The 24,000-nt window shown below is 45.0% G+C and overlaps 1 protein-coding gene across 1 annotated transcript in view; it reads left to right on the top strand.

Moving 5' to 3' along the window:
- Positions 1-24,000, top strand: part of LOC135549478 (CUB and sushi domain-containing protein 1-like) — a 1,027,892-nt gene that overhangs the window by 120,327 nt on the left and 883,565 nt on the right. Inside the window, 1 exon segment of the mRNA XM_064979475.1 lies at positions 14,178-14,198. Within this exon segment, the coding sequence (XP_064835547.1) occupies positions 14,178-14,198 (21 nt within the window).

The raw sequence follows: 24,000 nt of genomic DNA, 5'->3' as shown, positions 1-24,000 counted from the left end.
CACTGTTGTTTCTATGGAGGAGATGAAGACAGTTAGAGACACTATGTAATAAAGCTGTCCCTGTTGTTTCTATGGGGAGATGAAGACAGTTAGAGACACTATGTAATAAAGCTGTCCCTGTTGTTTCTATATGTTATGAGCTTGAGTGAAGACCCAAAAGCGGTTTTAACAGAAAACAGAGTTCTTTAATGAAAATACAGGAATGGCATAAATCCTCTTCCAACGTTGTCAGCGGAACAAAAAGAACGTTAGTATAGTGCAGGATGCTCCTGCCAGGCAGACTCCGACAGGACAGGACAAGGTGGAAGCAAACGAGACGACAGCTTGCTTCTGGCATCAAAAAACACAAACAAGAATCAGACACTGAAAGTAGCAGGAACAGAGAGAGAAATAGAGACCTAATCAGAGGGGAAGAGAGAACAGGTGGGGAAGAGTGAAAGAGCTAGTTAGGGCAGATGTAGAACAGCTGAGGAATGAGAGACAGAGAAGGTAACCTAAAAAGACCAGCAGAGAGAGAGAATGAAGAGAAAGGACAGGAACAGACATAACAAGACATGACAGTACCCCCCACTCACCGAGCGCCTCCTGGCGCACTCGAGGAGGAAACCTGGCGGCAACGGAGGAAATCATCGATCAGCGAACGGTCCAGCACGTCCCGAGAGGGAACCCAACTCCTCTCCTCAGGACCGTACCCCTCCCAATCCACTAGGTACTGATGACCACGGCCCCGAGGGCGCATGTCCAAAATCTTACGAACCCTGTAGATGGGTGCGCCTCGACAAGGATGGGGGGAGGGACGAGCGGGGCGCGAAGAACGGGCTTAACACAGGAGACATGGAAGACCGGGTGAACGCGACGAAGATAGCGGGAGAAGAAGTCGCACTGCGACAGGATTAATGACCTGGGAAATACGGAACGGACCAATGAACCGCGGGGCCAACTTGCGAGAAGCTGTCTTAAGGGGAAGGTTCTGAGTGGAGAGCCATACTCTCTGACCGCAACAATATCTAGGACTCTTGGTCCTACGCTTATTAGCGGCCCTCACAGTCTGCGCCCTATTACGGCAAAGTGCCGACCTGACCCCCTTCCAGGTGCGCTCGCAACGCTGGACAAAAGCCTGAGCGGAGGGGACGCAGGACTCGGCGAGCTGAGATGAGAACAGCGGAGGCTGGTACCCGAGGCTACACTGAAAAGGGGATAGACCGGTAGCAGACGAGGGAAGCGAGTTGTGGGCGTACTCTGCCCAGGGGAGCTGTTCTGACCAAGACGCAGGGTTACGAAAAGAAAGACTGCGTAAAATGCGACCAACAGTCTGATTGGCCCGTTCGGCTTGACCGTTAGACTGGGGATGAAAGCCGGACGAGAGACTGACGGAAGCCCCAATCAAACGGCAAAACTCCCTCCAAAATTGAGACGTGAACTGCGGACCTCTGTCGGAAACGACGTCAGACGGAAGGCCATGAATTCGGAAAACATTCTCGATAATGATCTGAGCCGTCTCCTTAGCAGAAGGGAGCTTATCGAGAGGAATGAAATGAGCCGCCTTAGAGAATCTATCGACAACCGTAAGAATAACTGTCTTCCCCGCTGATGAAGGCAGTCCGGTGATAAAATCTAAAGCGATGTGAGACCACGGTCGAGAGGGAATGGGAAGCGGTCTGAGACGGCCGGCAGGAGGAGAGTTCCCAGATTTAGTCTGCGCGCAGACCGAACAAGCGGCGACAAATCGACGCGCGTCACGTTCCCGAGTGGGCCACCAGAAACGCTGGCGAATGGAAGCGAGCGTACCCCGAACGCCGGGGTGGCCGGCTAACTTGGCAGAGTGGGCCCACTGAAGAACGGCCGGACGAGTAGGAACGGGAACGAACAGAAGGTTCCTAGGACAAGCTCGCGGCGACGGAGTGTGAGCGAGTGCTTGCTTTACCTGCCTCTCAATTCCCCAGACAGTCAACCCGACAACACGCCCCTCAGGGAGAATCCCATCGGGGTCGGTGGAGACCTCAGAAGAACTGAAGAGACGAGATAAAGCATCAGGCTTGGTGTTTTTTGAGCCCGGACGATAAGAAATAACAAACTCGAAACGAGCGAAAAACAGAGCCCAACGAGCCTGACGCGCATTAAGTCGTTTGGCTGAACGGATGTACTCAAGGTTCCTATGGTCAGTCCAAACGACAAAAGGAACGGTCGCCCCTCCAACCACTGTCGCCATTCGCCTAGGGCTAAGCGGATGGCGAGCAGTTCGCGATTACCAACATCATAGTTACGTTCTGACGGCGATAAGCGATGAGAGAAAAACGCGCAAGGATGGACCTTGCCGTCAGAGAGAGAGCGCTGAGAAAGAATGGCTCCCACGCCCACCTCTGACGCGTCAACCTCAACAACAAACTGTCTAGAGATGTCAGGTGTAACAAGAATAGGTGCGGATGTAAAACGATTCTTAAGAAGATCAAAAGCTCCCTGGGCGGAAACGGACCACTTAAAGCACGTCTTAACAGAAGTAAGGGCTGTGAGAGGAGCTGCCACCTGACCGAAATTACGGATGAAACGACGGTAGAAATTAGCGAAGCCCAGAAAGCGCTGCAGCTCGACACGTGACTTAGGAACGGGCCAATCAATGACAGCCTGGACCTTAGCGGGATCCATCTTAATGCCCTCAGCGGAAATAACGGAACCGAGAAAAGGGACAGAGGCGGCATGAAAAGTGCACTTCTCAGCCTTCACATAAAGACAGTTCTCCAAAAGGCGCTGGAGGACGCGTCGCACGTGCTGAACATGAATCGAGAGAGACGGTGAAAAAATCAGGATATCGTCCATGTAAACGAAAACAAAAATGTTCAGCATGTCTCTCAGGACGTCGTTAACTAGTGCCTGAAAGACAGCTGGAGCGTTAACGAGGCCGAAAGGAAGAACCCGGTATTCAAAGTGCCCTAACGGAGTGTTAAACGCCGTCTTCCACTCGTCCCCCTCCCTGATGCGCACGAGATGGTAGGCGTTACGAAGGTCCAATTTGGTGAAAAACCTGGCTCCCTGCAGGATCTCGAAGGCTGAAGACATAAGAGGAAGCGGATAACGATTCTTAACTGTTATGTCATTCAGCCCTCGATAATCCACGCATGGGCGCAGGGACCCGTCCTTCTTCTGAACAAAAAAAAACCCCGCTCCGGCGGGGGGAGGAGGAGGAGACTATGGTACCGGCGTCGAGCGAAACCGACAAATAATCCTCGAGAGCCTTACGTTCGGGAGCCGACAGAGAGTATAATCTACCCCGGGGGAGTAGTTCCCGGAAGGAGATCAATACTACAGTCATACGACCGGTGTGGAGGGAGAGAAGTGGCCTTGGAACGACTGAACACCGTGCGCAGATCGTGATACTCCTCCGGCACCCCTGTCAAATCGCCAGGCTCCTCCTGTGAAGAAGAGACAGAGGAAACAGGAGGGATAGCAGACATTAAACAGGTTACATGACAAGAAACATTCCAGGATAGGATAGTGTTACTAGACCAATTAATAGAAGGGTTATGGCGCACTAGCCAGGGATGACCCAAAACAACAGGTGTAAAAGGTGAACGAAAAATTAAAAAGAAATGGTTTCGCTATGATTACCAGAGACAGTGAGGGTTAAAGGCAGCGTCTCACGCTGAATCTTGGGGAGAGAACTACCATCTAAAGCGAACAAGGCCCTGGGCTCCCTAACTGTCTGAGAGGAATGTCATGTTCCCGAGCCCAGGTCTCGTCCATAAAACAGCCCTCCGCCCCAGAGTCTATCAAGGCACTGCAGGAAGCAGATGAACCGGGCCAGCGGAGATGGACCGGAAAGGTAGTGCGTGATCCAGAAGGAGAGGCCTGAGTAGTTGCGCTCACCAGTAGCCCTCCTCTTACTGATGAGCTCTGGCTTTTACTGGACATGAGGTGACAAAATGACCAGCGGAACCGCAGTAGAGACAGAGGCGATTGGTGATTCTCCGTTCCCTCTCCTTGGCCGAGATGCGAATACCCCCCAGCTGCATAGGCTCAGCATCCGAGCCGGCGGAGGAGGGTGGCAGTGATGCGGCAGGTGGCAGTGATGTGGAGAGGGGAGCAACGGAGAACGTGAGCTCCCTTCCACGAGCTCGGCGACGAAGATCAAACCGTCGCTCTATGCGAATAGCGAGAGCTATTAAGGAGTCCAGACTGGAAGGAACCTCCCGGGAGAGGATCTCATCCTTAACCTCGACGTGGAGACCCTCCAGAAAACGAGCGAGCAAAGCCGGCTCGTTCCAGTCACTAGAGGCAGCGAGAGTGCGAAACTCAATAGAATAATCCGTTATGGATCTATTCCCCTGACATAGGGAAGACAGGGCCCTGGAAGCCTCCTCGCCAAAAACAGAACGGTCAAAAACCCGTATCATCTCCTCCTTAAAGTCCTGATACTGGTTAATACACTCAGCCCTCGCCTCCCAGACTGCCGTGCCCCACTCACGCGCCCGTCCGGTAAGGAGAGAAATGACGTAGGCGATGCGGGCTGCGCTCCTGGAGTAAGTGTTGGGCTGGAGAGAGAACACCACATCACACTGAGTGAGGAATGAGCGGCACTCAGTGGGCTCCCCAGAGTAACACGGCGGGTTGTTGATCCTGGGCTCCGGAGACTCGGAAACCCTGGAAGTGGGCGGTGGATCGAGGTGGAGTTGGTGAACCCGTCTTGTGAGGTCGGAGACTTGGACGGCCAGGGTCTCAACGGCATGTTGAGCAGCAGACAATTCCTCCTCGTGTCTGCCTAGCATCGCTCCCTGGATCTCGACGGCGGAGTGAAAAGGGTCCGGAGCCGCTGGGTCCATTCTTGGTCTGATTCTTCTGTTATGAGCTTGAGTGAAGACCCAAAAGCGGTTTTAACAGAAAACAGAGTTCTTTAATGAAAATACAGGAATGGCATAAATCCTCTTCCAACGTTGTCAGCGGAACAGAAAGAACGTTAGTATAGTGCAGGATGCTCCTGCCAGGCAGACTCCGACAGGACAGGACAAGGTGGAAGCAAACGAGACGACAGCTTGCTTCTGGCATCAAAAAACACAAACAAGAATCAGACACTGAAAGTAGCAGGAACAGAGAGAGAAATAGAGACCTAATCAGAGGGGGAAGAGAGAACAGGTGGGGAAGAGTGAAAGAGCTAGTTAGGGCAGATGTAGAACAGCTGAGGAATGAGAGACAGAGAAGGTAACCTAAAAAGACCAGCAGAGAGAGAGAATGAAGAGAAAGGACAGGAACAGACATAACAAGACATGACACTATAGGGAGATGAAGACAGTTAGAGACACTATGGCCTGTAATAAAGCTGTCCCTGTTGTTTCTATGGAGGAGATGAAGACAGTTAGAGACACTATGTAATAAAGCTGTCACTGTTGTTTCTATGGGGGAGATGAAGACAGTTAGAGACACTATGTAATAAAGCTGTCACTGTTGTTTCTATGGAGGAGATGAAGACAGTTAGAGACACTATGTAATAAATTGTCCCTGTTGTTTCTATGGGGAGATGAAGACAGTTAGAGACACTATGTAATGAAGCTGTCCCTGTTGTTTCTATGGAGGAGATGAAGACAGTTAGAGACACTATGTAATAAAGCTGTCCCTGTTGTTTCTATGGGGGAGATGAAGACAGTTAGAGACACTATGTAATAAAGCTGTCCCTGTTGTTTCTATGGGGAGATGAAGACAGTTAGAGACACTATGTAATGCAGCTGTCCCTGTTGTTTCTATGGGGAGATGAAGACAGTTAGAGACACTATGTAATAAAGCTGTCCCTGTTGTTTCTATGGGGAGATGAAGACAGTTAGAGACACTATGTAATGCAGCTGTCCCTGTTGTTTCTATGGGGAGATGAAGACAGTTAGAGACACTATGTAATGAAGCTGTCCCTGTTGTTTCTATGGAGGAGATGAAGACAGTTAGAGACACTATGGCCTGTAATGAAGCTGTCCCTCTTGTTTCTATGGGGAGATGAAGACAGTTAGAGACACTATGTAATGCAGCTGTCCCTGTTGTTTCTATGGGGAGATGAAGACAGTTAGAGACACTATGTAATAAAGCTGTCCCTGTTGTTTCTATGGGGAGATGAAGACAGTTCGAGACACTATGTAATAAAGCTGTCCCTGTTGTTTCTATGGGGGAGATGAAGACAGTTAGAGACACTATGTAATAAAGCTGTCACTGTTGTTTCTATGGTGGAGATGAAGACAGTTAGAGACACTATGTAATAAAGCTGTCCCTGTTGTTTCTATGGGGAGATGAAGACAGTTAGAGACACTATGTAATAAAGCTGTCCCTGTTGTTTCTATGGGGAGATGAAGACAGTTAGAGACACTATGTAATGCAGCTGTCCCTGTTGTTTCTATGGGGAGATGAAGACAGTTAGAGACACTATGTAATGAAGCTGTCCCTGTTGTTTCTATGGAGGAGATGAAGACAGTTAGAGACACTATGGCCTGTAATGAAGCTGTCCCTCTTGTTTCTATGGGGAGATGAAGACAGTTAGAGACACTATGTAATGCAGCTGTCCCTGTTGTTTCTATGGGGAGATGAAGACAGTTAGAGACACTATGTAATAAAGCTGTCCCTGTTGTTTCTATGGGGAGATGAAGACAGTTCGAGACACTATGTAATAAAGCTGTCCCTGTTGTTTCTATGGGGGAGATGAAGACAGTTAGAGACACTATGTAATAAAGCTGTCACTGTTGTTTCTATGGGGAGATGAAGACAGTTAGAGACACTATGTAATAAAGCTGTCCCTGTTGTTTCTATGGGGAGATGAAGACAGTTAGAGACACTATGTAATGCAGCTGTCCCTGTTGTTTCTATGGGGAGATGAAGACAGTTAGAGACACTATGGCCTGTAATAAAGCTGTCCCTGTTGTTTCTATGGGGAGATGAAGACAGTTAGAGACACTATGTAATAAAGCTGTCCCTGTTGTTTCTATGGGGAGATTAAGACAGTTAGAGACACTATGTAATAAAGCTGTCCCTGTTGTTTCTATGGGGGAGATGAAGACAGTTAGAGACACTATGTAATGCAGCTGTCCCTGTTGTTTCTATGGGGAGATGAAGACAGTTAGAGACACTATGGCCTGTAATAAAGCTGTCCCTGTTGTTTCTATGGGGAGATGAAGACAGTTAGAGACACTATGTAATAAAGCTGTCACTGTTGTTTCTATGGTGGAGATGAAGACAGTTAGAGACACTATGTAATAAAGCTGTCCCTGTTGTTTCTATGGGGAGATGAAGACAGTTAGAGACACTATGTAATAAAGCTGTCCCTGTTGTTTCTATGGGGAGATGAAGACAGTTAGAGACACTATGTAATGCAGCTGTCCCTGTTGTTTCTATGGGGAGATGAAGACAGTTAGAGACACTATGTAATGAAGCTGTCCCTGTTGTTTCTATGGAGGAGATGAAGACAGTTAGAGACACTATGGCCTGTAATGAAGCTGTCCCTCTTGTTTCTATGGGGAGATGAAGACAGTTAGAGACACTATGTAATGCAGCTGTCCCTGTTGTTTCTATGGGGAGATGAAGACAGTTAGAGACACTATGTAATAAAGCTGTCCCTGTTGTTTCTATGGGGAGATGAAGACAGTTCGAGACACTATGTAATAAAGCTGTCCCTGTTGTTTCTATGGGGGAGATGAAGACAGTTAGAGACACTATGTAATAAAGCTGTCACTGTTGTTTCTATGGGGAGATGAAGACAGTTAGAGACACTATGTAATAAAGCTGTCCCTGTTGTTTCTATGGGGAGATGAAGACAGTTAGAGACACTATGTAATGCAGCTGTCCCTGTTGTTTCTATGGAGGAGATGAAGACAGTTAGAGACACTATGGCCTGTAATGCATCTGTCCCTGTTGTTTCTATGGGGAGATGAAGACAGTTAGAGACACTATGTAATAAAGCTGTCCCTGTTGTTTCTATGGGGAGATGAAGACAGTTAGAGACACTATGTAATAAAGCTGTCCCTGTTGTTTCTATGGGGGAGATGAAGACAGTTAGAGACACTATGTAATGCAGCTGTCACTGTTGTTTCTATGGGGAGATGAAGACAGTTAGAGACACTATGTAATGCAGCTGTCACTGTTGTTTCTATGGGGAGATGAAGACAGTTAGAGACACTATGTAATAAAGCTGTCCCTGTTGTTTCTATGGGGAGATGAAGACAGTTAGAGACACTATGGCCTGTAATAAAGCTGTCCCTGTTGTTTCTATGGTGGAGATGAAGACAGTTAGAGACACTATGTAATGCAGCTGTCCCTGTTGTTTCTATGGGGAGATGAAGACAGTTAGAGACACTATGGCCTGTAATAAAGCTGTCCCTGTTGTTTCTATGGGGAGATTAAGACAGTTAGAGACACTATGTAATGCAGCTGTCCCTGTTGTTTCTATGGGGAGATGAAGACAGTTAGAGACACTATGTAATAAAGCTGTCCCTGTTGTTTCTATGGGGAGATTAAGACAGTTAGAGACACTATGTAATAAAGCTGTCCCTGTTGTTTCTATGGGGAGATGAAGACAGTTAGAGACACTATATAATAAAGCTGTCCCTGTTGTTTCTATGGGGAGATGAAGACAGTTAGAGACACTATATAATAAAGCTGTCCCTGTTGTTTCTATGGGGAGATGAAGACAGTTAGAGACACTATGGCCTGTAATAAAGCTGTCACTGTTGTTTCTATGGGGGAGATGAAGACAGTTAGAGACACTATGTAATAAAGCTGTCCCTGTTGTTTCTATGGTGGAGATGAAGACAGTTAGAGACACTATGTAATAAAGCTGTCCCTGTTGTTTCTATGGGGAGATGAAGACAGTTAGAGACACTATGTAATAAAGCTGTCCCTGTTGTTTCTATGGGGAGATGAAGACAGTTAGAGACACTATGGCCTGTAATAAAGCTGTCCCTGTTGTTTCTATGGGGAGATGAAGACAGTTAGAGACACTATGTAATAAAGCTGTCCCTGTTGTTTCTATGGGGAGATTAAGACAGTTAGAGACACTATGTAATAAAGCTGTCCCTGTTGTTTCTATGGTGGAGATGAAGACAGTTAGAGACACTATGGCCTGTAATAAAGCTGTCCCTGTTGTTTCTATGGGGAGATGAAGACAGTTAGAGACACTATGTAATAAAGCTGTCCCTGTTGTTTCTATGGAGGAGATGAAGACAGTAAGAGACACTATGGCCTGTAATAAAGCAGTCCCTGTTGTTTCTATGGGGAGATGAAGACAGTTAGAGACACTATGTAATAAAGCTGTCCCTGTTGTTTCTATAGAGGAGATGAAGACAGTTAGAGATACTATGGCCTGTAATGAAGCTGTCCCTGTTGTTTCTATGGGGGAGATGAAGACAGTTAGAGACACTATGTAATAAAGCTGTCCCTGTTGTTTCTATGGGGAGATGAAGACATTTAGAGACACTATGGCCTGTAATAAAGCTGTCCCTGTTGTTTCTATGGGGAGATGAAGACAGTTAGAGACACTATGTAATGAAGCTGTCACTGTTGTTTCTATGGGGGAGATGAAGACAGTTAGAGACACTATGGCCTGTAATAAAGCTGTCCCTGTTGTTTCTATGGCGGAGATGAAGACAGTTAGAGACACTATGGCCTGTAATAAAGTTGTCCCTGTTGTTTCTATGGGGAGATGAAGACAGTTAGATACACTATGTAATAAAGCTGTCCCTGTTGTTTCTATGGGGAGATGAAGACAGTTAGAGACACTATGTAATAAAGCTGTCCCTGTTGTTTCTATGGGGGAGATGAAGACAGTTAGAGACACTATGTAATAAAGCTGTCCCTGTTGTTTCTATGGGGAGATGAAGACAGTTAGAGACACTATGTAATAAAGCTGTCCCTGTTGTTTCTATGGGGGAGATGAAGACAGTTAGAGACACTATGGCCTGTAATAAAGCTGTCCCTGTTGTTTCTATGGGGAGATGAAGACAGTTAGAGACACTATGGCCTGTAATAAAGCTGTCCCTGTTGTTTCTATGGGGGAGATGAAGACAGTTAGAGACACTATGTAATAAAGCTGTCCCTGTTGTTTCTATGGGGAGATGAAGACAGTTAGAGACACTATGGCCTGTAATAAAGCTGTCCCTGTTGTTTCTATGGGGAGATGAAGACAGTTAGAGACACTATGTAATAAAGCTGTCCCTGTTGTTTCTATGGAGGAGATGAAGACAGTTAGAGACACTATGGCCTGTAATAAAGCTGTCCCTGTTGTTTCTATGGGGGAGATGAAGACAGTTAGAGACACTATGTAATAAAGCTGTCCCTGTTGTTTCTATGGGGGAGATGAAGACAGTTAGAGACACTATGTAATAAAGCTGTCCCTGTTGTTTCTATGGGGAGATGAAGACAGTTAGAGACACTATGGCCTGTAATAAAGCTGTCCCTGTTGTTTCTATGGGGAGATGAAGACAGTTAGAGACACTATGTAATAAAGCTGTCCCTGTTGTTTCTATAGAGGAGATGAAGACAGTTAGAGACACTATGTAATAAAGCTGTCCCTGTTGTTTCTATAGAGGAGATGAAGACAGTTAGAGACACTATGGCCTGTAATAAAGCTGTCCCTGTTGTTTCTATGGGGGAGATGAAGACAGTTAGAGACACTATGTAATAAAGCTGTCCCTGTTGTTTCTATGGTGGAGATGAAGACAGTTAGAGACACTATGGCCTGTAATAAAGCTGTCCCTGTTGTTTCTATGGGGAGATGAAGACAGTTAGAGACACTATGTAATAAAGCTGTCCCTGTTGTTTCTATAGAGGAGATGAAGACAGTTAGAGACACTATGGCCTGTAATAAAGCTGTCCCTGTTGTTTCTATGGGGAGATGAAGACAGTTAGGGACACTATGTAATAAAGCTGTCCCTGTTGTTTCTATGGTGGAGATGAAGACAGTTAGAGACACTATGGCCTGTAATAAAGCTGTCCCTGTTGTTTCTATGGGGAGATGAAGACAGTTAGAGACACTATGTAATGAAGCTGTCCCTGTTGTTTCTATGGGGGAGATGAAGACAGTTAGAGACACTATGTAATGAAGCTGTCCCTGTTGTTTCTATGGGGGAGATGAAGACAGTTAGAGACACTATGTAATAAAGCTGTCCCTGTTGTTTCTATGGGGAGATGAAGACAGTTAGAGACACTATGGCCTGTAATAAAGCTGTCCCTGTTGTTTCTATGGGGGAGATGAAGACAGTTAGAGACACTATGTAATAAAGCTGTCACTGTTGTTTCTATGGGGAGATGAAGACAGTTAGAGACACTATGTAATGAAGCTGTCCCTGTTGTTTCTATGGGGAGATGAAGACAGTTAGAGACACTATGTAATGAAGCTGTCCCTGTTGTTTCTATGGGGGAGATGAAGACAGTTAGAGACACTATGGCCTGTAATAAAGTTGTCCCTGTTGTTTCTATGGGGAGATGAAGACAGTTAGAGACACTATGTAATAAAGCTGTCCCTGTTGTTTCTATGGGGGAGATGAAGACAGTTAGAGACACTATGGCCTGTAATAAAGCTGTCCCTGTTGTTTCTATGGGGGAGATGAAGACAGTTAGAGACACTATGTAATAAAGCTGTCACTGTTGTTTCTATGGGGAGATGAAGACAGTTAGAGACACTATGTAATGAAGCTGTCCCTGTTGTTTCTATGGGGAGATGAAGACAGTTAGAGACACTATGTAATGAAGCTGTCCCTGTTGTTTCTATGGGGGAGATGAAGACAGTTAGAGACACTATGGCCTGTAATGAAGCTGTCCCTGTTGTTTCTATGGGGGAGATGAAGACAGTTAGAGACACTATGGCCTGTAATAAAGCTGTCCCTGTTGTTTCTATGGGGAGATGAAGACAGTTAGATACACTATGTAATAAAGCTGTCCCTGTTGTTTCTATGGGGGAGATGAAGACAGTTAGAGACACTATGTAATAAAGCTGTCCCTGTTGTTTCTATGGGGGAGATGAAGACAGTTAGAGACACTATGTAATAAAGCTGTCCCTGTTGTTTCTATGGGGGAGATGAAGACAGTTAGAGACACTATGTAATAAAGCTGTCCCTGTTGTTTCTATGGGGAGATGAAGACAGTTAGAGACACTATGTAATAAAGCTGTCCCTGTTGTTTCTATGGGGGAGATGAAGACAGTTAGAGACACTATGTAATAAAGCTGTCCCTGTTGTTTCTATGGGGAGATGAAGACAGTTAGAGACACTATGGCCTGTAATAAAGCTGTCCCTGTTGTTTCTATGGGGAGATGAAGACAGTTAGAGACACTATGTAATAAAGCTGTCCCTGTTGTTTCTATGGGGGAGATGAAGACAGTTAGAGACACTATGTAATAAAGCTGTCCCTGTTGTTTCTATGGGGGAGATGAAGACAGTTAGAGACACTATGTAATGCAGCTGTCCCTGTTGTTTCTATGGGGAGATGAAGACAGTTAGAGACACTATGTAATAAAGCTGTCCCTGTTGTTTCTATGGGGGAGATGAAGACAGTTAGAGACACTATGTAATAAAGCTGTCACTGTTGTTTCTATGGGGAGATGAAGACAGTTAGAGACACTATGGCCTGTAATAAAGCTGTCCCTGTTGTTTCTATGGGGAGATGAAGACAGTTAGAGACACTATGTAATAAAGCTGTCCCTGTTGTTTCTATGGGGAGATTAAGACAGTTAGAGACACTATGTAATGCAGCTGTCCCCTCGTGTCGTCAGTAAATCAGGTAGTGTTCCTGTGAGCGTATCAGCGTCCCCACAGATGAGCACATTTCCTTGGGCACGTCTCTTCCTCAAGGGGAGGGAGGTTCTCCTCTGAGTAATATGGGGATTATGAGGGGGGGGGGGTATATAGTGTTCAGGGGGTGTATAGTGTTCAGGGGGGTATATAGTGTTCAGGGGGTGTATAGTGTATAGGGGGGGGGTTAATAGTGTATAGGGGGTATATAGTGTTCAGGGGGTATATAGTGTATAGGGGGGGGTAAAAAGTGTATAGGGGGGTATATAGTGTTCAGGGGGGGGTATATAGTGTTCAGGGGGTATATAGTGTTCAGGGGGGGTATATAGTGTTCAGGGTGGGGTATATAGTATTCAGGTGGGGTATATAGTGTTCAGGGGGTATATAGTGTTCAGGGGGGTATATAGTGTTCAGGGGGTATATATTGTTCAGGGGGTATATAGTGTTCATGGGGGGTTATATAGTGTTCAGGGGGTATATAGTGTTCAGGGGGGGGGTATATAGTGTTTAGGGGGGGGTATATATTGTTCAGGGGTGGGGGTATATAGTGTTCAGGGGTGGGTATATAGTGTTCGAGGGGGTTATATAGTGTTCGGGGGGTATATAGTGTTCAGGGGGTATATAGTGTTCAGGGGGGGGGGTATATAGTGTTCAGGGGGGTATATAGTGTTCAGGGGGGTATATAGTGTTCAGGGGGGGGGGTATATAGTGTTCAGGGGGGGGGGTATATAGTTTTCAGGGGGGGGTATAGTGTTCAGGGGGGTATATAGTGTTCAGGGGGTATATAGTGTTCAGGGGGTATATAGTGTTCAGGGGGGGTATATAGTGTATAGGGGGGTATATAGTGTATAGGGGGTATATAGTGTATAGGGGGTATATAGTGTTCAGGGGGGTATATAGTGTATAGGGTGGGGTATATAGTGTTCGGGGGGGGGGGGTATATAGCGTTCAGGGGGGGGGTATATAGTGTATAGGGGGGGGTATATAGTGTATAGGGGGGTATATGGTTTTCAGGGGGGTATATAGTGTTCAGGGGGTGTATATAGTGTATAGGGGGGGGTATATAGTGTTCAGGGGGTATATAGTGTATAGGGGGGGTATATAGTGTTCAGGGGGGGTATATAGTGTATAGGGGGATATATAGTGTATAGGGGGGGGGTATATAGTGTATATGAGGGGGTATATAGTGTTCAGGGGGGTATATAGTGTATAGGGGGGTATATAGTGTTCAGGGGGTATATAGTGTATAGGGGGTATATAGTGTTCAGGGGGTATATAGTGTATAGGGGGGATATATAGTGTTCAGGGGGGTATATAGTGTATAGGGGGGTATATAGTGTATAGGAGGGGGTATATAGTGTCTAGGGGGGTATATAGTGTTCAGGGGGGGGGTATATAGTGTTCAGGGGGTATATAGTGTTCAGGGGGGGTATATAGTTTTCAGGGGAGGTATATAGTGTTCAGGGGGGTATATAGTGTATAGGGGGGTATATAGTGTTCGGGGGGTATATAGTGTTCAGGGGGGTGTATATAGTGTATAGGGGGGGTATATAGTGTTCAGGGGGGTATATAGTGTATAGGGGGGTATATAGTGTTCAGGGGGGTATATAGTGTATAGGGGGGATATATAGTGTTCAGGGGGTATATAGTGTATAGGGGGTATATAGTGTATAGGAGGGGTATATAGTTTTCAGGGGGGTATATAGTGTTCAGGGGGTATATAGTGTATAGGGGGTATATAGTGTATAGGGGGGTATATAGTGTTCAGGGGGGGGGGGTATATAGTGTTCAGGGGGGGTATATAGTGTATAGGGGGGGTATATAGTGTATAGGAGGGGGTATATAGTGTATAGGGGGGGGGGTATATAGTGTATAGGAGGGGGTATATAGTGTATAGGGGGGGGGGGGTATATAGTGTTCAGGGGGGGGGGTATATAGTGTTCAGGGGGGTATATAGTGTTCAAGGGGGGGTATATAGTGTATAGGGGGGTATATAGTGTTCAGGGGGTATATAGTGTATAGGGGGGTATATAGTGTATAGGGGGGTATATAGTGTTCAGGGGGGGTATATAGTGTTCAGGGGGTATATAGTGTATAGGGGGGTATATAGTGTATAGGAGGGGGTATATAGTGTATAGGGGGGTATATAGTGTATAGGAGGGGGTATATAGTGTATAGGGGGGGGTATATAGTGTTCAGGGGGGGGGGGTATATAGTGTTCAGGGGGGGTATATAGTGTATAGGGGGGTATATAGTGTATAGGAGGGGGTATATAGTGTATAGGGGGGGGTATATAGTGTTCAGGGGGGGGGTATATAGTGTATAGGGGGGGTATATAGTGTATAGGGGGGTATATAGTGTTCAGGGGGGGGTGTATAGTGTTCAGGGGGGGGGGTATATAGTGTTCAAGGGGGTATATAGTGTATAGGGGGTATATAGTGTTCAGGGGGGTATATAGTGTATAGGGTGGGGTATATAGTGTTCGGGGGGGGTATATAGCGTTCAGGGGGGGTATATAGTGTATAGGGGGTATATAGTGTATAGGAGGGGGTATATAGTGTATAGGGGGGTATATAGTGTTCAGGGGGGGGGGTATATAGTGTATAGGGGGGGTATATAGTGTATAGGGGGGTATATAGTGTTCAGGGGGGGGTGTATAGTGTTCAGGGGGGGGTATATAGTGTTCAAGGGGGTATATAGTGTATAGGGGGTATATAGTGTTCAGGGGGTATATAGTGTATAGGGTGGGGTATATAGTGTTCGGGGGGGTATATAGCGTTCAGGGGGGGGTATATAGTGTATAGGGGGGGGTGTATAGTGTATAGGGGGGTATATGGTTTTCAGGGGGGTATATAGTGTTCAGGGGGGTGTATATAGTGTTCAGGGGGTATATAGTGTATAGGGGGGTATATAGTGTTCAGGGGGGTATATAGTGTATAAGGGGGGATATATAGTGTTCAGGGGGTATATAGTGTATAGGGGGGTATATAGTGTATAGGGGGGGTATATAGTGTTCAGGGGGGGTATATAGTGTTCAGGGGGGTGGTATATAGTGTATAGGGGGGGGTATATGGTGTTCAAGGGGGTATATAGTGTTCAGGGGGTATATAGTGTATAGGGGGGTATATAGTGTTCGGGGGGGGTATATAGCGTTCAGGGGGGTATATAGTGTATAGGGGGGTATATAGTGTATAGGGGGGTATATAGTTTTCAGGGGGGTATATAGTGTTCAGGGGGGTATATAGTGTATAGGGGGGTATATAGTGTATAGGGGGGGGGGTATATAGTGTATAGGGGGGTATATAGTGTATAGGGGGGGGGGTATATAGTGTATAGGGGGGGGTATATAGTGTATATGAGGGGGTATATAGTGTATATGAGGGGGTATATAGTGTATAGGGGGTATATAGTGTATAGGGGGGGGGGTATATAGTGTATATGAGGGGGGTATATAGTGTATAGGGGGTATATAGTGTATATGGGGGGGGGGGGGGGGTATATAGTGTATAGGGGGGGTATATAGTGTATATGAGGGGGTATATAGTGTATAGGGGGGTATATAGTGTATAGGGGGGGGTATATAGTGTATAGGGGGGGGTATATAGTGTATAGGGGGGGGTATATAGTGTATATGAGGGGGTATATAGTGTATAGGGGGGGGTATATAGTGTATAGGGGGGGGTATATAGTGTATAGGGGGGTATATAGTGTATATGAGGGGGTATATAGTGTTCAGGGGGGGGTATATAGTGTTCAGGGGGTATATAGTGTATAGGGGGGTATATAGTGTATAGGGGGGGTATATAGTGTATAGGGGGGTATATAGTGTATATGAGGGGGTATATAGTGTTCAGGGGGGGGTATATAGTGTTCAGGGGGGTATATAGTGTATAGGGGGTATATAGTGTATAGGGGGGGGTATATAGTGTATATGAGGGGGTATATAGTGTTCAGGGGGGTATATAGTGTTCAGGGGGGTATATAGTGTATAGGGGGGGGTATATAGTGTATATGAGGGGGTATATAGTGTTCAGGGGGGGTATATAGTGTTCAGGGGGGTATATAGTGTATAGGGGGGTATATAGTGTATAGGGGGGTATATAGTGTATAGGGGGGGGTATATAGTGTATATGAGGGGGGGTATATAGTGCGCAAAGGAATACAGTAAATCTTTTTATGTCAGGACAAGTTATTTATTCAATTTTAACCAAATTTGATATTTACCAGTTTTGAGGGGATCAATTATATGTTGTAGTTGGGACCAAATGATCACTCCTCCAGTCTCTCTGCCTGTAGTGACAGAGCTGTGTTTCTGTGACGGCACAGTGACCTGTAGCCTGTTGAGTGACGTCAGCCTTACACCATGTCTCCTGCAGAATAATGACGTCAACATCTTCACTATGTTTTATTTTCCTCTGGTGCTAAACTCTCCGATCCAAAGGGTAAATGTTCCACATGGTAACTGTTAGTGATTTAATGTTGCAAAAAGAAAATATAGCACAGTCAGCAATACGGCAACTACTAACTATTAAACTTTTAGTACAATTGCTGTGTGTGTGTGTGTGTGTGTGTGTGTGTGTGTGTGTGTGTGTGTGTGTGTGTGTGTGTGTGTGTGTGTGTGTGTGTGTGTGTGTGTGTGTGTGTGTGTGTGTGTGTGTGTGTGTGTGTGTGTGTGTGTGTGTGTGTGTGTGTAGAGCAGATGTATTGGAGGAGCTGTTTAATCTCACTCAATAGTAAACAGTTCTCCTGTCCTCTGCGTAGCTGCTGCTCTGGTCCTGCTGTTGGGCCCTGTGGAGTGGAGGTGGGCCAGGTCTGGGTCTGCCTCTCTGGTCTGGTAGAGGTGATGGTCTGGTTGCAGGGTAGTAGGCTGGGCACGGTTCAGTCTGGCTAAGCCAATGGAAGTGGTGATGCTCTGTTGGTGGGTGGGGCCTGTGGGGTGCGCTGGGTCTGGTGGGGCGTTGAGGGGGCCTGGGGTGGTGAGGGGCTGTATCTTCTCTATAGGAGTCTCTACAGTCTGCTCTCTGTGCTGCAGATTCTCTCTGGGAGTCTCTACAGTCTGCTCTCTTTGCTGCAGCATCTCTCTGGGAGTCTCTACAGTCTGCTCTCTGTGCTGCAGCTTCTCTCTGGGAGTCTCTACAGTCTGCTCTCTGTGCTGCAGCTTCTCTCTGGGAGTCTCTACAGTCTGCTCTCTGTGCTGCAGCTTCTCTCTGGGAGTCTCTACAGTCTGTTCTCTGTGCTGTAGCACAACTCCTTCACCATCTCCTCCTTTACCTGCACCAGCTCTCTCCTCATAGTGGTCTTTATCTCCTTCAGAGCTGTGGTAAGGCTCTCTCCTCATAGTGGTCTTTATCTCCTCCAGAGCTGTGGTAAGGCTCTCTCCTCATAGTGGTCTTTATCTCCTCCAGAGCTGTGGTAAGGCTCTCTCCTCATAGTGGTCTTTATCTCCTCCAGAGCTGTGGTAAGGCTCTCTCCTCATGGTGGCCTTTACCTCCAGAGCTGTGGTAAGGCTCTCTCCTCATGGTGGCCTTTACCTCCAGAGCTTTGGTAAGGCTCTCTCCTCATGGTGGCCTTTACCTCCAGAGCTGTGGTAAGGCTCTCTCCTCATGGTGGCCTTTACCTCCAGAGCTGTGGTAAGGCTCTCTCCTCATGGTGGCCTTTACCTCCTCCAGAGCTGTGGTAAGGCTCTCTCCTCGTGGTGGCCTTTACATCCAGAGCTGTGGTAAGGCTCTCTCCTCATGGTGGCCTTTATCTCCTCCAGAGCTGTGGTAAGGCTCTCTCCTCATGGTGGCCTTTACCTCCAGAGCTGTGGTAAGGCTCTCTCCTCATGGTGGCCTTTACCTCCTCCAGAGCTGTGGTAAGGAACTCTCCTCATGGTGGCCTTTACCTCCTCCAGAGCTGTGGTAAGGCTCTCTCTCTCAGCTCCTGGACAGAGTTGTTCAGCTGGGCCCTGCACTAGCCAGTCTGTCTCTCAGCAGTCTGGAGGTTGTGGGGTCTTGTCTCTAGTGGTTCTACGCAGGCATGGTTAATGGATAGACCTGTTGTGTGGTTCTGGGCTCCTGCTGTTGGGGTACCTGAGGTGAGGAGAGTGTTTGGGTGCTGTCCTTGCACGCCCAATTTTTCAGTTTTTGATTTGTTAAAGAAGTTTGAAATATCCAATAAATGTCGTTCCACTTCATGATTGTGTCCCACTTGTTGTTGATTCTTCACAAAAAAATACAGTTTTGTATCTTTATGTTTGAAGCCTGAAATGTGGCAAAAGGTCGCAAAGTTCAAGGGGGCCGAATACTTTCGCAAGGCACTGTAGCTAGATGGCTAACTCTAAATATGGTATTGTTGCCAGATAAACATGTAGTGAGAGGGAGTGACTGCTGACGACAGCCGGAGAGGAGCAGACTAAATCTATCATAGCAGGAATCAACATTATGAACAGGCTAATTCTGTTGATCAAATAATGGCTCTGGAACAATCTACAGGAACGTTGTGTAACAAAATCCCATAAAATGACACGTTAGCAAAATGCTACGGAGGAAGAGGAAGGCTATGTTGGTATCGGTAATCTTCGGTTAATTGTCCCTGCTCTAGGGTGTGTGTGTGTGTGTGTGTGTGTGTGTGTGTGTGTGTGTGTGTGTGTGTGTAAACCGACGTTTATAGTGTCTGCATTGAGAGCATCAGAGTTTCTTCAGGTGATATATTAATCTACTATTATTAGTGGTATTAGTCGACATGGGACTATATCTCTCATATAGTCTGTAATCTACCAGTTGTATTAGTCTGTAATCTACTAGATGTATTAGTCTGTAATCTACTAGATGTATTAGTCTGTAATCTACTAGATGTATTAGTCTGTAATCTACTAGATGTATTAGTCTGTAATCTACTAGATGTATTAGTCTGTAATCTACTAGTTGTATTAGTCTGTAATCTACTAGTTGTATTAGTCTGTAATCTACTAGTTGTATTAGTCTGTAATCTACTAGTTGTATTAGTCTGTAATCTAAGAGATGTATTAGTCTGTAATCTACTAGTTGTATTAGTCTGCAATCTAAGAGATGTAATAATCTGTAATCTACTAGATGTATTAGTCTGTAATCTACTAGATATATTAGTCTGTAATCTACTAGATGTATTAGTCTGTAATCTACTAGTTGTATTAGTCTGTAATCTACGACATGTATTAGTCTGCAATCTAAGAGATGTATTAGTCTGTAATCTACTAGATGTATTAGTCTGTAATCTACTAGATGTATTGGTCTGTAATCTACTAGTTGTATTAGTCTGTAATCTACGACATGTATTAGTCTGCAATCTAAGAGATGTATTAGTCTGTAATCTACTAGATGTATTAGTCTGTAATCTACTAGATGTATTAGTCTGTAATCTACGAGATGTATTAGTCTGTAATCTACTAGATGTATTAGTCTGTAATCTAAGAGATGTATTAGTCTGTAATCTACTAGTTGTATTAGTCTGTAATCTACGACATGTATTAGTCTGTAATCTACTAGTTCTATTAGTCTGTAATCTACGACATGTATTAGTCTGTGATCTACTAGTTGTATTAGTCTGTAATCTACTAGTTGTATTAGTCTGTAATCTACTAGTTGTATTAGTCTGTAATCTACTAGATGTATTAGTCTGTAATCTACTAGATGTATTAGTCTGTAATCTACTAGTTGTATTAGTCTGTAATCTACGACATGTATTAGTCTGCAATCTAAGAGATGTATTAGTCTGTAATCTACTAGATGTATTAGTCTGTAATCTACTAGTTGTATTAGTCTGTAATCTACGACATGTATTAGTCTGTAATCTACTAGTTGTATTAGTCTGTAATCTACGACATGTATTAGTCTGTAATCTACTAGTTGTATTAGTCTGTAATCTACTAGTTGTATTAGTCTGTAATCTACTAGTTGTATTAGTCTGTAATCTACTAGATGTATTAGTCTGTAATCTACTAGTTGTATTAGTCTGTAATCTACGAGATGTATTAGTCTGTAATCTACTAGATGTATTAATCTGTGCCACTCTATCAGAATGTTACTATATGTCTCTGCCATTTTTGGTCTACAAGGAATTAGTCAATAGTTCATTTGGATGGCATAGTGGTTAGAGTGTCGGATTTGTTACCAAAAGGTTGCAAGATGAATCCCCGAGCTGACAAGGTAAATATTTGCTCTTGAACAAGGCAGTTAACCCATTGTTCCCCTGAACAAGGCAGTTAACCCACTGTTCCCCTGAACAAGGCAGTTAACCCACTGTTCCCCTGAACAAGGCAGTTAACCCACTGTTCCTCTGAACAAGGCAGTTAACCCACTGTTCCCCTGAACAAGGCAGTTAACCCACTGTTCCCTTGATTAAGGCAGTTGACCCACTATTCCCCTGAACAAGGCAGTTAACCCACTGTTCCCCAGAGCAAGGCAGTTAACCCACTGTTCCACTGAACAAGGCAGTTAACCCACTGTTCCCCTGAACAAGACAGTTGACCCACTGTTCCCCAGAGCAAGGCAGTTAACCCACTGTTCCCCTGAACAAGGCAGTTAACCCACTGTTCCCCAGAGCAAGGCAGTTGACCCACTGTTCCCCTGAACAAGGCAGTTAACCCACTGTTCCCCTGAACAAGGCAGTTAACCCACTGTTCCACTGAACAAGGCAGTTAACCCACTGTTCCCCTGAACAAGGCAGTTAACCCACTGTTCCCCTGAACAAGGCAGTTAACCCACTGTTCCACTGAACAAGGCAGTTAACCCGCTGTTTCCCTGTAGGCTGTCATTGCAAATAATAATTCGTTCTTAACTGACTTCTCTAGTTTAATAAAGTTTAAATAAAATTTAAAATTCTAAAAATGTGTTTATATTTTTTCAGGAGGATCTGAATCTATATTTTCCTCCAATCAATGTTCCGGTGGGATGATCAATGTCTACAAAGTATAGCTATTGATTATAGAAGTTATTTTTAGCCACATAGCTAACTGTTGTTATTCTGTTTAGGCTATGTGTCCTTTTCAAGATCGACTTTAGTTTTTATGGCTCTAGGACATTTTCATAAATCCACATAATTAAAAATGTAAAAATCAACAGTCAGAAAACATTACATAGATTAGAAGGGGGGGTGTTGAAAGGTACTATACTATTATACTTTTATTACTGATACTATTATAGCTGGTAGCATAAATTACCTGATGTAATATGACTCTCGAGCACTGCTGTGTGTGTGTGTGTGTGTGTGTGTGTGTGTGTGTGTGTGTGTGTGTGTGTGTGTGTGTGTGTGTGTGTGTGTGTGTGTGTGTGTGTGTCTGACTTTCTCTCTTTTTTCCCCCTGGGAATCACTGAGAGCAGAATAAAACACTGATTTATTAGGAGAACTTTGATAGAGGTTCGAGGAGAACACACACACACACACACTCACATGTGTGCACACACACACCCACCCACACAAACACACACACAAACACACACTGTAGATACACACACAGAGACATAAAAACACACACGCACCTTCGGAAAGTATTCAGCCCCCTTAACTCTTTACACATTTTATTACGCTACAGCCTCCTTCTAAAATGGATTGGGGGGAAAAAATGCCTCATCAATCCACACAAAACCCCATAATGACAAAGAGAAAACAGATTTTTTAAATTTTTGTGCAAATATATTAAAAATAAAAAAACAGAAATACATTATTTACAGAAGTATTCAGACCGTGTGCTAAAAATGGAGCTCAGGTGCATCCTATTTCCATTGATCATCCTTGAGATGTTTCTACAACTTGATTGGAGTTCACCTGTGGTAAATTCAATTGATTGGACATGATTTGGAAAAGCACACAACTGTCTATATAAGGTCCCACAGTTGACACTGCAACCCAGTCTGAGTTGCACTGTCAACTGTGCTTCATGTCTGGAGGAAACCTGGCACCATCCCAACGGTGAAGCATGGTGGTGGCAGCGTCATGTCTAGAGGAAACCTGGCATCATCCCTACAGTGAAGCATGGTGGTGGCAGCATCATGTCTGGAGGAAACCTGGCACCATCCCTACAGTGAAGCATGGTGGTGGAAGCGTCATGTCTAGAGGAAACCTGGCACGATCCCTTCCGTGAAGCATGGTGGTGGCAGCATCATGTCTAGAGGAAACCTGGCACCATCCCTACGGTGAAGCACATTTGACAGTGCATGTCAGAGCAAAAACAGAACCATGTGGGAACAGTAGAGTTATTGCTAGCTATAGATATAGCTGTTCAATGACAGTAGAGGCCTTGCTAGCTACAGATATAGCTGTTCAATGACAGTAGAGAGCTGGCTAGCTATACATATAGCTGTAATGTGAAAGTAGAGAGCTGGCTAGCTATAGATAAAGCTGTAATGTGACAGTAGACAGCTCAGCTGGCGAGCTATATATATAGCTGTAATGTGACAGTAGACAGCTGGCTAGCTATAGATATAGCTATAATGTGACAGTAGAGAGCTGGCTAGCTATAGATATAGCTGTAATGTGACTGTAGACAGCTGGCTAGCTATAGATACAGCTGTAATGTGACAGTAGACAGCTGGCTAGCTATAGATATAGCTGTAATGTGACAGTAGACAGCTGGCTCGCTTTAGATATAGCCATAATGTGACAGTAGAGAGCTGGCTAGCTATATATATATATATATACATAGCTGTGATGTGACAGTAGACAGCTGGCTAGCTAAAGATATAGCTGTAATGTGACAGTAGACAGCTGGCTAGCTATATATATAGCTGTAATGTGACAGTAGACAGCTGGCTAGCTATATATATATATATATAGCTGTAATATTACAGTAGACAGTTGGCTAGCTATAGATATAGCTGTAATGTGACTGTAGACAGCTGGCTAGCTATAGATACAGCTGTAATGTGACAGTAGACAGCTGGCTAGCTATAGATATAGAGCTGTAATGTGACAGTAGACAGCTGGCTAGCTATAGATATAGCTGTAATGTGACAGTAGACAGCTGGCTAGCTATAGATATAGCTGTAATGTGACAGTAGACAGCTTGCTAGCTATAGATATAGCTGTAATGTGACATTAGACAGCTGGCTAGCTATAGATATAGAGCTGTAATGTGACAGTAGACAGCTGGCTAGCTATAGATATAGCTGTAATGTGACAGTAGACAGCTGGCTAGCTATAGATATAACTGTAATGTGACAGTGGACAGATGGCTAGCTATATATATATATATTTATTGCTATAATGTGACAGTAGACAGCTGTCTAGCTATATATATATAGCT

The sequence above is a fragment of the Oncorhynchus masou genome, chromosome 12 (assembly GCF_036934945.1).
Source record: "Oncorhynchus masou masou isolate Uvic2021 chromosome 12, UVic_Omas_1.1, whole genome shotgun sequence".
Classification (NCBI taxonomy): domain Eukaryota; kingdom Metazoa; phylum Chordata; class Actinopteri; order Salmoniformes; family Salmonidae; genus Oncorhynchus; species Oncorhynchus masou.
Note: the sequence above shows the minus strand (reverse complement) of the source record. Positions and strands in the feature narration are given on the sequence as shown.